The 13,427-nt window shown below is 31.6% G+C and overlaps 1 protein-coding gene across 1 annotated transcript in view; it reads right to left on the bottom strand.

Moving 5' to 3' along the window:
* The window catches only part of LOC139523545 (VPS9 domain-containing protein 1-like), a 57,482-nt gene that overhangs the window by 27,053 nt on the left and 17,002 nt on the right, over positions 1–13,427 (bottom strand). Inside the window, exon 11 of the mRNA XM_071317651.1 lies at positions 12,741–12,931. Within this exon, the coding sequence (XP_071173752.1) occupies positions 12,741–12,931 (191 nt within the window). The remainder of the gene's footprint in view (positions 1–12,740; positions 12,932–13,427) is intronic.

Genomic DNA, 13,427 nt, shown 5'->3' with positions numbered 1-13,427 from the left:
AATAAATCTATTTTATCTTGAGAGTCACACATCCTTTGAACCTGTACATAATTATAAATAAATTCAAGTGATCTCTTAAGATTGAAATTAATGCCAAGCCAAACAAATTTAAAGGATATATAAGTATAAAAGTTGGCTTATCAGGCTGACTTGTACTTACTTGTATTTTAAGTGAATACTGTTGTAACAGTGTGTATTAAAAAACGTTTTCAAACTAGCTCATGTATTTTATACTTATCCACAAAATCACACACTTATAATTTTATATAAAGTTAGTTTTTTTCTGAATTGAAATAAAGATGATAAAAATTTATAGATAGGTTACTAGTTCACATTTTTGACACAATAAATTTTGAAGTTTAACTTATTTGTAAGGAAGAACATGTTTTTTGTTATTGAAAGTTTATAAAAGTGTATCATATGATCATTGATAATTATTATTTCTTAATTTGCAAGGGTAGTTTTACATGTGATAGCTTATATATTTGATCTTGCTGTATTGACTGACTTTCAGATGTGTAATTTGTTACATTGTGTTCATATAGTATGAATAAAAATATTCTTGTACACAAATATGTCCTTCTTCCATATAGCTGAAACGTTTTTAAACAAGTAAGAAGTTATATTGGCATCAGTTACAGGTCAATAATGTTTTCAGTCACTCTTAAGCATACCTGCACACTTATTGAGCGTTAAATTGTTTGTTTTTTTTTCAAAACCACATGAATAAATATACTCTGGACATGTATAAAAATGACAGAACAAGCCTAACATATGTTTTTATATGAAAGAAAACAGTTAAGGTGGTACCTAACCCAACAGGGAGATAACTCTGTAAAATTTGAGTTATGTTGTGTTGTTAAGGGAAAAATTAGTGTTTGTCAAACTGCTATATATATATAACCAGTGTATTTTTTTGAAAAAACGGTTGCTTCAAATTCTTTGTATTTTTATACAACCGCAAAAATTGAAAAAAAATTTGTCAATTATTGGTATCACGTTGGCTTCGTCGTCTGAAGACATTTGCTTTTCGCACTATAACTTTAGTATAAGTAAATAAGTATCTTTGAAATTTGAACACAAGGTTTATGACCACAAAAGGAAGGTTCAGATTGATTTTGGAAGTTTTGGTCCCAACAGTTAAGAAATTAGGGTCCAAAAGGGCCTAATTAAGCATTATTCTTGGTTTTCGCACAATAACTTTAGTATAAGTAAATAGAAATCAATGAAATTTAAACACAAGGAGGACTTTCAAATAACCATCTTCAACAAGTTAACTCATACAAATAAGGCAACATCTTTAATTTTTTTCACAAGATTCATTACCATGATGCATCATGAATATGCATGAACACATTTCCACTGTAAGTAAAGCAAACAACTAATAAGTCAATACGAGATTCACAATCAAATATGGAACAAATACACATATTTAATATGCACGCAATTCAACACAAATCTCACATGGTAAAACAGGATGTAAAACAATGAATGAGAGTTGTCTCATTGGCATGCATTCCACATTCCTCTAAATACCAGTAATTTCAGATATTTCCTATTAATGTGGTACCTAACACTACAGGGAGATAGCTCTGTAAAATCAGCTAAACGTTTTAATTACGTTGTTTTGTTAAGGGGAAATTCAGCTTCTGAATGATCAAAATTACTGTCTGTCAAACTGCTATATAACCAGTGTAATTTTTCTGATAAAATGGTTGGTTCAATTTTTTTTATATTTTTGTCAAAAGGTCGAAGTAAATACTTCAAAACTTTGTGAAAATTAAACGAGCCAAATTAATTTTAGTGAAAGTGGTGTGTACCACCTTAAACTTATATACATTTATATTTTATGTGGTGTACTCACATGAAGCAATGAATGGGCAACATTGCCCCTGGTGAAGTAACTGTCGGAACTGTATCCGTAGCTAATGCCTGGATCTGTTTGTGTTGAGATTGTTGCTGTGGCGACTGGTTTCCAACAGCTGCATGGCTCATTGTGGGCGATAAGTTTGGCACAACATAAACATCCAATAGTACATATAGCGCGATTATAATGAGCAGGTTGAGAACCGGGTTGGCTGAAGCTAGTATCCATGATTTATGAAATAATCACGTTTGAAAATGATTGTTTATATATGAGGGGGGCTTACATCAGGGAGGCCATACCTCTGTCTGAGTGTACGGCAAGGGGTGCAGGGTATTGTCATAAATTCTCTGGAACTATGGAACACTTACCTGTCAGTAGATGTCAACCCTAATTAATATACTTTGTGTTGTTGTAACTATTACCTTGTGTTTGTGTACACATATTAATCGGACATTCTAAAAAAGAATACTTTTAATAAACTACATTTCATAGTAACAAAGAAAATATATATTTACAATTATTAATACCATGCACTTAGGTTGAAAAAAACTTGATTTAACTTGCATGTAGCTTGCAGGACTGATTTACCTGTAACATTTGTAGGAACTTAGATTATTTTTTGTATATAAGATGACCGATAGTGCTGTCTCAATTCAGAGTTTTAACTTTAAAAACATGATTAAGTGTGTATTAATATAGTACAGAATAGTATAGAATGTCTATCTATAGCTACATCCAACGCTTTACATGTCATGATATAATGATATTCGTCACCGATATCTATTGAGCCGCAGAAATGACAAAGTCTGTCTTGAAAGGGGTTGGTTATAATAACTTTAGGAAATTATACTGAATATTAAAGAGAATTTAAAGTAGGGATTTTGCAAATTGTTGAAGGCCGTACGTGACTATAGTTGTTAATTTCTGTTTCAGTTAAGTTAATCTCGTTTCATGCTTTTGGGGAGTTGTCTCTTTGGCAATAATACCACATCTCGATTTTTTTTTAATTTTTTTTATCTTCTTCTTCTTCTTCCAGGTAAGGAACCGAATTCAAATCTTGAATGTATGAATCCCGCGAAAACTAACGCAATGTCGGACAACACAGAAAGTTTTCTCTTGGCTATTTACAGGATAAAACGTTCTCTATATATATACAATTTTAACTATGTACAGGATGTTACTGTCTAAATTTTAGCAGAGCATGCCTTCAGGGCAGCTCTGAATCCATCAACTGTGTCAGATGATGTTGCGGATGTTGGCAGTTGGTTCCAGTCCGAATGGTCCTTGGAAAAAATGATTGTCCGAAGGCGTCTGTTGTGGCCCTTTCTTGGAAGAAGCGGTTTTTACCTCTGGTCCGGCTATCGTTTGGCGTTAGATTAAATTTACTTTTCATGAAGTTAATTAGTTTTGTATATAGAGCCCGTTTTTAAGTATAGAAAGCGTACTGACCAAAATAAATTTTTCAAACAATAAAAAATCTCATAAAGTTAGATTCTATTTCTCATTTTTATCGGACTTGTCCAGTAATTTAATTCCCGAGTAATACGAATGTTTGAACAAATCCGCATTTAGTAAGATTTTATTTCTCATTAAAGTCGTTCTTGTCCAGTAATACAATCCTTGAACGAATTACGATGTGAAAATAAATTTGCAACCAAACTAATGGACATTGCACATGTACAACTAATCGATTTGAAGCGTTCCATGTATGGAATGGGAAATTATGAACTTTTCGGTCCGTACAGAAGACATGTCGTATCGTACCAATGTTGGTTTTCGAAAGCACAAGAACAGCGAGAAAGACTATTTCGGAGACTGTTGATCGGCACAAAATCCATCCAAACCACGACTAAGTCTTCATGCTCAGATTTTGAAGTGCCATAACCCCAGAAGCTTGCTCGTAAGCCTAACAACAGGAAAAGACCAAGGACAGCACGCACACAGCCAAGATATTAGACTTATTTTAAAATTGTAAATATTATTATTGTAAATATTGTACATACATGTACATTATCACTGGACTAGTATATATTTGTTTAGGGGCCAGCTGAAGGACGCCTCCGGGTGCGGGAATTTCTCGCTACATTGAAGACCTGTTGGTGACCCTCTGCTGTTGTTTTTTATTTGGTCGGGTTGTTGTCTCTTTGACACATTCCCCATTTCCATTCTCAATTTTAAATGTCATCCCTTTAACTATGTGTATTGTTTATTGAGAATAAAATTTGATATTTAGTAAACATTGTTTGTGTTTATTATGTTGAAATGGAGAGAAAGAAAAAATAACAAAGAAAAACAAAAATAGAACTTGTTACAGATTTTTTTTTATTTTCTTTATTCATAAACTGCAGAATACAAAATATAAATTTAGCCGTCAAAATGAAAAGTAAATTGAAAAAGAACATCGAATGGGTTATCTTATTTTTTTTCCATGAACATACAATTCACTATTTTCACAGTGCATAATTTAAATTTAACTACATTAAACATGTTAAACAATCTCAACTATTTTAAACGCAACATTGTACAAACAACACAATTCATAAACATCAATAAAGATAATCCAATTAATTTTGTTGATTGGATAATTCACGGCTCAGTAGTTGTGTAATCAGTGACACGTGCCCTCATTATTTAAAAAAAAGTTAACATATCTATCTAAGTTCGATTTCAAATTCTACCAAAATTTAATTCTTATATAAGCAGCATGTAAGGAATATATACATACATCCTGTGTGCAAATGCGACGACTATAAAGGGTCCTGAGTGCACTTTGTATGTTCTGAGTGCACTCAGGAGGTCCTGAGCGGTGTTTAGACGTATCCGACTACCGCTAGGCCATTTCAACTCAAAATATATAAGATATCGTTGCATCAGTAAAACTTTGAATCTTTTTTGACAAAAACTATTAGAATTTAAGGCTGCCCTGTTTTTACAATAACTGTTTACTTGTTATCATTTCAATGAATATCAAGTAATATTTGTCGATGGACGGTTGTTGAGTTAATGCACGGTATTGTGAATTTTTTTTTCACAATTGAATTTATAGAACCTTTTGTTAAGATTCATTGTCCTATGTATCAAATTAAAATAGCTTTCTATTTCCAGTTCTTTGGCGTTTCAACACCACTGCATGCTCATCCAATGAAAAAAGGAAAGTCATAATATTTATTTTATTAATAATATAATCTTGTATTCCTAAGCAATACAACTTACAAAAAATAATTATTACAAATATTCAGTTACATCAGTGAAATATATTTACATTTAAACAATTAGTCAAATAATCATATAAGTAAGTATACCCATGCATATAACAGTACAGCAGAGTATGATCAAATGTAACACATTTTTAAATGAATTTAATTTCGTGCCTTCTCAGTCAGAAATAATAACCTCCCTTGAATTGTTAAGTTGCTTTATATTATGAACAGATACTGGTGAGCACCCAGCCACTTTAAAAGGGGGTCCCATCCCAGCACAAAAAAAGGGGCGAGTTCCAACTATATGTCCCCATTCAAATACATTATCGTCTAAACAGTTTAAGATTCGACGGTTTTCTTCAACAATATGGTTTGATAAATTTCTTTCGAAGTTCATTATACTTTTCACATACTAAAATAAAATGATAATCATCTTCAATTACTCGTTTATCACACATATTACAAAATCTCGGACATCTCTCAATATTATGAAATCGACAAGTTTCTATATTCAAACAGTGAGCAGATATATGCGGTATTTACCAATAAATGGTTTTATCAATATAATTTTAAAACAGCTTGATCTAAATAAATTGTTGTTGTCAAATACATCTATGCAACATACATTTAGGCGAGATTTCAAAAAAATTAGTTCATTTCACTATTAAAGCTACCGTTTAATCTATCTTTGAACTCAATTAAAAACAAATTCACATTGTTTACACCCTGATGCATAACCGTACTTGTAAAACGTAGTCATCCGTATCAATAAATTGTTTCATATCAAAATTGAAGTGCATGAGTATTATTAACGTCTGGGATGAGTGTGAGAAATCTCTGTTGATGGAAATAAACAAAATTTAGCTGAATTTGTATTATTCAATTAATGAAAAGGCAAGCTAGTTTGTGTTTAAAATGATATTGTTGGAATGGATTTATAGCATGAAAAATGTGTGTAACCGATTTTACATTGACCAAGGTCTTACTCTACAAATCCTTGCATTGACTTGGACTGCGAATTTGAAAATCATATCTTTGTGAAATCACATTCTACAAGATGACATATTTTGTAAGTACGTTAACCTTTTATTCTTATTCTAGTATCTTTGAAATGCATTTTATAGCTGACTATGCGGTTTGAGATTTGCTCATTGTTGACGGCCGTACGGTGACATGTAGTTGTTAATATCTGTGTCATTTTGGTCTCTTGTAGACAGTGGTCTAATTCGCATTCATACCACATCTTTTCTTTTATATTTATATAGCTATATTTCTTACAACTGCATGTTATGTGTACATGTTCCAGGCTCGTGTCGCTGAAAGAGGTCTCCTTTCAAGTTTAAAAATATGTGAATAGCTCGGGAAAACTATCAGAAATATAGTATGATAAAAAAAATTTAGCAAAGTTCCCACTACTCTTTTTGTAAACTTTCTTGCTATTTCCGGGTGTGTTTTAATCGAAGAATGTTCTCTCTATTGACACTATGGTATATAAACTCATCATATATACCATGATTGACATTTTATATTGACGGAAGACGTGCGTTTCGTCTAAAAAAAATAAGACTCATTAGTGCGCTCGAATAAAAAATTTAAAAAGGCAAAATAAAGTTCGAAGTTGAAGAGGATTGAGGACAAACATACGTATTCCCAATTACATCCACCGTAAGGTCATCTACAGTGGCGGATCAAGAATTTTTCATAAGTGGGGGCCCGCTCCAGTCACGCTTCAGTGATTCCCTATATAAGCAACAAAATTTTTTCCCAAAAAGGGGGGGGGGGCCCTCTAAATCCGCCTCTGATCTATTCCTAAGATAGAAAAGCCTCTTGTTCAAAAATAAAAAAAAAATTGTTAACTTTAAATTTATAATTATGAACATATCAATGATAACTCTTCCATCCTTCAATTGCAAACCACATAAAACCTAAACAATTCAAGTGAACTTATAAATTAAATGATGAAAAATCGAATGGCGAACAAAATAGTATAATAGATTTGGTTTGGCAATCTTCGTTTTGAGACCTTATTGGTGGGCTAGCTAGCATAAATAATTACATGTACTTTAAATGTATTTATTAAATTAAAAGGCTTATTTAAAAACATAAAAAGGATCTTTATTTGTATATTTGAATATCCTCGAAAATATCTTTGCGTTTGAAAGCTCTTTTAATATATTTTACACGTATATCGAAATGTGTTCATACCAATTGTCCCGCTTTATACCAAACCCGCGTAACCTTAAAATTAGGACATTACACGAACAAAACATTACAATTTTGTTTATTACAGATATTTTATCATATCCACGGTTGAATGCACAATATCCCCACCAAGAAAACTGTCTACTGTTAGAGGAGGGACGACAGCCTAGATGTCGTGTGCAAAAATAATAATTACTTGGTACGGTTTCAGCTTGTGTATTGTAATTTTGAATAGTATAGATCGATTCGTGTTTTAAAATCAAATAAACGCTACTGCTTTCACTGATGACCGAAAAATTACTTTAATATATATATATATAAAAACAATGTATTTGTTACATGTTTTTGGTATAAAATTATATATTTTGAAGATCATATTCCGTAATGTTATGACCTGAATTCTATTCGATGTCTATAAAGCAAATTAAATCTAATTGCAATGTCTTTTTCAATAATATATTAGAAAAAAAGATAAATTAAGGACTTAAATGAAAGTAATAAAATTCTCCTATACAAAAATATTAAGATTAACTTGAAACAAGAATTTTACCTAAAACATAACCATTCTGACTCCAGAAAACTATGAACAAAATTTATTATTAGCGAACTCACTCTTTTAATAGAAAAGGTCAAACATTCCTAGATATCAGAGATATGCAAATTCTGTAATGAGATTGAGGACGAAAAACACTTCTGTCTCAAATGCTCTAAATATAATTTTTATAACATTTTTTTTTTGACTCAACGAAAATCAATTCGGAGTGGAAAAAACACTGCAAAAGATGATACACTTAAACTTAGGATATTACTAAACGCCACATCTCGCAGTCAAATTAAAAATACAGTTTCCTTAATATGAGTCTTTAGAACTGAGGACGGGAGACCCAAAACAATAATTTCAACTGCTACATTTTGTATTTTAATATTGTACTGTATATTTTTGTATATATGTTATGTTTGTCAGAGATCAGTTTTTTATTTATTTATATGACAATAAAAGTATTTGATTATAAAAATTCAAGGCAAACGTTATGTTAACATTTCGTTAGAAATCATTGAAATATATAACAATTTTTAAGAATATCATTCATACACACAAAAGTCATTATAATAAAATTGAGAATGGAAATCATTTATGGAGAATGTGTCAAAGAGACAACAACCCGACCATAGAGAAGACAACAGCAGAAGGTCACCAACAGGTCTTCAATGCAGCGAGAAATAATGTCTGCATCAGTTGATGCATATATATTCTTACGACGCTAAAAACGGCGATTTTCCAGTAAAATTTCAAATGTAATTGTCAAATACGTGACAAAATACGTAACCCTACGACATAAAAACTTTTTTGGGTATTTTGATTTAATTCAAGATAAAATAAACACTTGATCATGACAAAATTTTCTTTGAAAATTAGTGTTATTTGTGCATAGGTCGACTTCGTTCTCTAAGACTATTTCTATTTTTTTGTGTAAAGAATGAATACAATATAACCGATTTTGTGTCAAATGCAGTTTGGTACGAAATAATAGCTTAAAACCTTTCAAACTATTCTAGTAATTTATCCATGCCGTATGGCGTAGGTTATGATTAGCCCTCGGGGAAAAACATTCAAAATTAATATAGGGATAATTATGACAAGTACGTGTATTCCCGACAAACAATGACAATTACCAAATTCGTTTATTACGTGTACATGAATGCATTTTGTATAACCATTAAATCTGTGGCACCAAATCTATATATGTATAACTGTATAAATTACCCAAGCAGGAACATATATATAATAGTTAGATTTACTGTAACCAGATTCACCTTTTATATTTCTTGACACGTGTGTTGTGAGGTTGATTTATTTTTAATAACTAAATAGATAAAAAAAAAAAATTAACGAATATATGATACATAATTGTAGATAATACAAAACTGGCTGTATGACATTATAAGTAATAACACGGGCCATGCTTGTAAAAACTGTGTGATAGTGGTTAGTTCGTATAATAAGTCAACGTTCGGTATAGTCAGGGCTCGAGAGACTAGTCAGGGATTGTTTTACTCCAGGAGCCTTTGAATTTAAAAACATGGAACTATGTTATTGCCAATCAGACAATTATTGTACAACTAAATACTATTTTTGACTCTTTGGCTCTCATACCACAATGCACATCTTCTTAATCTGTCTTTACGAATACGTCGCTTCTATATATCATAGTCCATATTTAGCAAACGACAGTGAGAATATTTTGTGTATGAGTGTCTGAAATGATTCGATGACATACTAGTGTATAATGCAGGCTGTAATCTTTCAAATTTCTTCCTTTATATGTCATGCATCAAATAAAAAGTAGTATTATACATGTGAAAATTAAGGTGATAAATCTAAGGTAAAGTAGTGACTAAGACCAACGCGTCCGTTGTGTATATACCGCAAAGGATTTCTTAGTGCACTAAGAAGAAAGTTTAAGCACTCAGGACTCTAAAAAAAACGACCTTTTAAGGCCCCAAAGAACATGCCAGGATAAAAGAGAATATTAGTATATAACTCATATTAATGGTATCAATAGATATAGTAATTGTGAAGTAAAAAGACTTTTCAATCAGCGTGTGCCACTCGGCACGTCACCAACGGCTTAATGCAAATTCCCAATCATCACAATAAAAAGGGCTTTCAAACTAAATGGTAGACCCGACCCCCAACATAGAATGGTTAAAATTTTGAGTTGGAGCCATTAAACTGCTCTATAATTTGACGTAATTTGTCTCGAAAGCAGTACACTGCACTGTGAGTATTTGTTAGATAATCACGCGCGATTTTATTATTTAAAGCTTTAAGGAAATGCTGTACGAAATAACTAAGATCGGTTTATTTGTACTCGTAACAAAAAGGAGAAAAGATTGGGCTGCCTCTCTGCAATTTTGTCTAGTTACTAAAGTAAAATCAAACTTTAATTCTCCGGCAATGCACATGTTGATATATATATTGTATAGGTCATTCCAACACTTACACTTGTTCTTTTATTTGAGTGCCGGGCTATTTAATTACCATTTTAATTCAAAGCTTGGATTTGAATCCTTCATTCTCCAGTACGTTTGAATTTCTACATACATCACAGAAAGTAATGAAAGTTGTGTGTTAAACGTCAATGCGAAAGCAAACAATCCATTAAAGAAGAATTTTAGAAGGCACATATTTATCTTTCGTCTGACAGCACGTACACACCACAGTTATCGTAAATTATATAAACATATAAAAAAAAAATCGAACAAAAAAACATTATTTTTTTAGACAAAAAGAGAAAAGAACTGATAAGTGCGGGTTATCCATGCGCTTTTTAGCTTGCCTCCTTTATTTATGTTTCGATATTTCAAAACTTAATTATTCTTTTTATCTATCATAACACGTGAAAACCACACCGGTGAGACCATATATGTCATAAACTTACAGCTGGTCCTGAACATGCATGAAGCATTTGCCACTGGACTTTAAACAACAATCAATCACACTACAACTTATAGTATACTATAGTTGTGAAATACAAAATGTATATTATAATGATACAATTAGCCAAATAAATAGAATACAAATACACACTACTTTATATAACTGACACACTCTCTAAACTATATAAGTAGAGAAGCGAAAAGTTTCCTGTGAATACTAAACAACCTTTCGAAACAGCACATGTTTTAATGGGTTTCCATGCGGCGCTCAAATATTTTGCATGGTCTTTGGGTACTATAGTGTTTAGACATATATGATATTGTAAGAACCTTTAACGTATAATAGATTCAAATTCGTTATTTTCCTCAATAAAAAAAAACAAGCATGTATATTAAAAACTGACGGTCAGACATCACTAATACGTGTATACACACATTAATTAATTCTTTATTAACGTTTAGCCCTACGGCACCTTTTTATTAAGAATGATGATGAGAGTAATAAAATAGGTATGTACTTTCTTACGTTATGGATCAATGATTTTGTTACCTGTTGACCCGGTTGATTACTAGCACGTGCCATTGAACTCGACCATTTTAACCAAAACAGATTTTGTTTTTTAAATTAACGCCATATATATATATATATATTTATATTTATACTAAGTACTGTATATATATTATATAGATTAGAAAATAAATATTAGAAGGAAACATTGTTCGAATGAAAATTTGTATACGGTGATACTTTAACACCGTCCCGACAGAGACTGACTGCAGTATTATGATCAGCTTTCGGAATCCGGAAAGTCTTTTTCGAATTTCCGGATGTCGGGAATATTTTTTTCCAAGTTTAATAGAGTAACTCGCACGAAAAAAAAACAAAACATACGGTAAACTAGGATTAATCAACAGACAACGAATTAAAGCAACTGTCATATACATAAAACAAAAATATGCATGTGTTAATTTGCCTCCGCTGCATTTCTGTGGATTGTCTCATTGGCAATCATACCACATCTCCTGAAGTAACTTTTTTTAGGTTACGTTAAGGATTTTCCGTTACTAATATTCAAATACGAAAAACTATTTCACCGGTGTTCACAACATTTTAAGGTTAAATTTATGGCATACATATTGGAGTGTATACAATTAACATACGCCCTTGCATTTAATTTATTTTCAATATATATTTATATAAACTAACATTTTATATTAAAAAATAAACAACATGTATAGACGAATAATTTATTTGTTCCTCAACAGAACAAGAAAAGAAATAAAGAATCAACAGAAGATTTAATCTTTTTTATTAAATAATCCGGCAAAATATACTTCAAATTCTAATATTAAAATACATATATACATATTAATCTAAAATTCATTATCGAGTAGAAGGGGCGCAACTCGTGGTATCAAACCGGTATACTGAACGATCTAAACAGGGTCTGAAAATTTTGAACGTAATTTTGTATCCATGGTCTGTTTTGGTCTGACACGCTCTTAACGGATCTAAACAAGCCGCTAGACGATTCAGTCTTTTCCGTCTTGACATGCCTTAACGAACTGATTTACCTGGTGAGGCTATCGATCTGAACGACGACTGAACGACCTTAAATATCTTGACGAATTTCTCTAGCGGTAAATCCAGTCAATCAAGATGCGATCAGACCAAAATGACCGTTTCAGACTGAAATCGTGCTACTAGTGTTAGTACCAATGAAATTTATTTCTATTTTGTTATATTTAGATTTTTCTTTTTCAACCTTTTGAAACAGTGGAACTAGTTTGAGTAGTATTTACCAGTAAATATAGTCTTTTTGTTAGTAGTGCACATATATTTCTTTGGTGCTTTTACGGATGGGATTCTTTAGTCACATACAGTATTTACCTAGACAGTTCTTGGATATAGCTTATGAATCATAACAAGTATTAACTGATCTGTCATGTCTGTATACAACGTGTCAAATGACAGCGCTTTCAGATGTGTCATTATTAAACTGAAAGTATGTCATGGTATATGTATTTACCTAGACATTCCAGTTTATCCAGAAGTGTTTGCTGATTTGGAAACATTTTTAGATGTTTCACTGCAATATTATATGGTTCCTCGCAATCTGTCATCTGAAGCTTAAGTTTGACACTACAGTCTGCTGGTAAACAAGTCTGTCTCTCTGTCATCACATAGGCTAAGGTCAACTCTTTTGGTTCATTAGCTAATCTATAATTAGAAATACTCAAAAGAATATAACATCTAACTTTTACTCATGGTCTATGAATAATATATATCAAAGCATATCAAATCTGAGGATGACAGATATGAAATTAAAAAAAACTTATGGAAACCTATTGTCTCCTGATGTATGCCGAAAGTATACAGTGCACCTTACATAAATACAAACATTTTATAAAGTTTATTGTGCAACTCAGCCAAAACAAAGCTATACATTTTACATGTTTTACAACTAAACTGTTGACAGATTGACTAAATAGCAAAGATAATCCTGTCACATTTAAACATACCTTGTACCTGTACAAGTCCATGAATCTTATAAGTCATTGTCACTTATGATCATTTTTGTAAAATAATGGGTTTTGTTGCCACTCTTTGGTAGTCTCTATTGTATTAATTTCCCTTTTGTCTACACTAAGTATGATTTAGACCTTTGTGAATAGTAAGAGCACATATCTTTTTAACGAGGAACGTAAAATAATAG

The sequence above is a fragment of the Mytilus edulis genome, chromosome 5, assembly GCF_963676685.1.
Source record: "Mytilus edulis chromosome 5, xbMytEdul2.2, whole genome shotgun sequence".
In the NCBI taxonomy this organism is placed as follows: Eukaryota; Metazoa; Mollusca; class Bivalvia; order Mytilida; family Mytilidae; genus Mytilus; species Mytilus edulis.
This window is presented reverse-complemented; position numbering and strand designations above follow the sequence as displayed.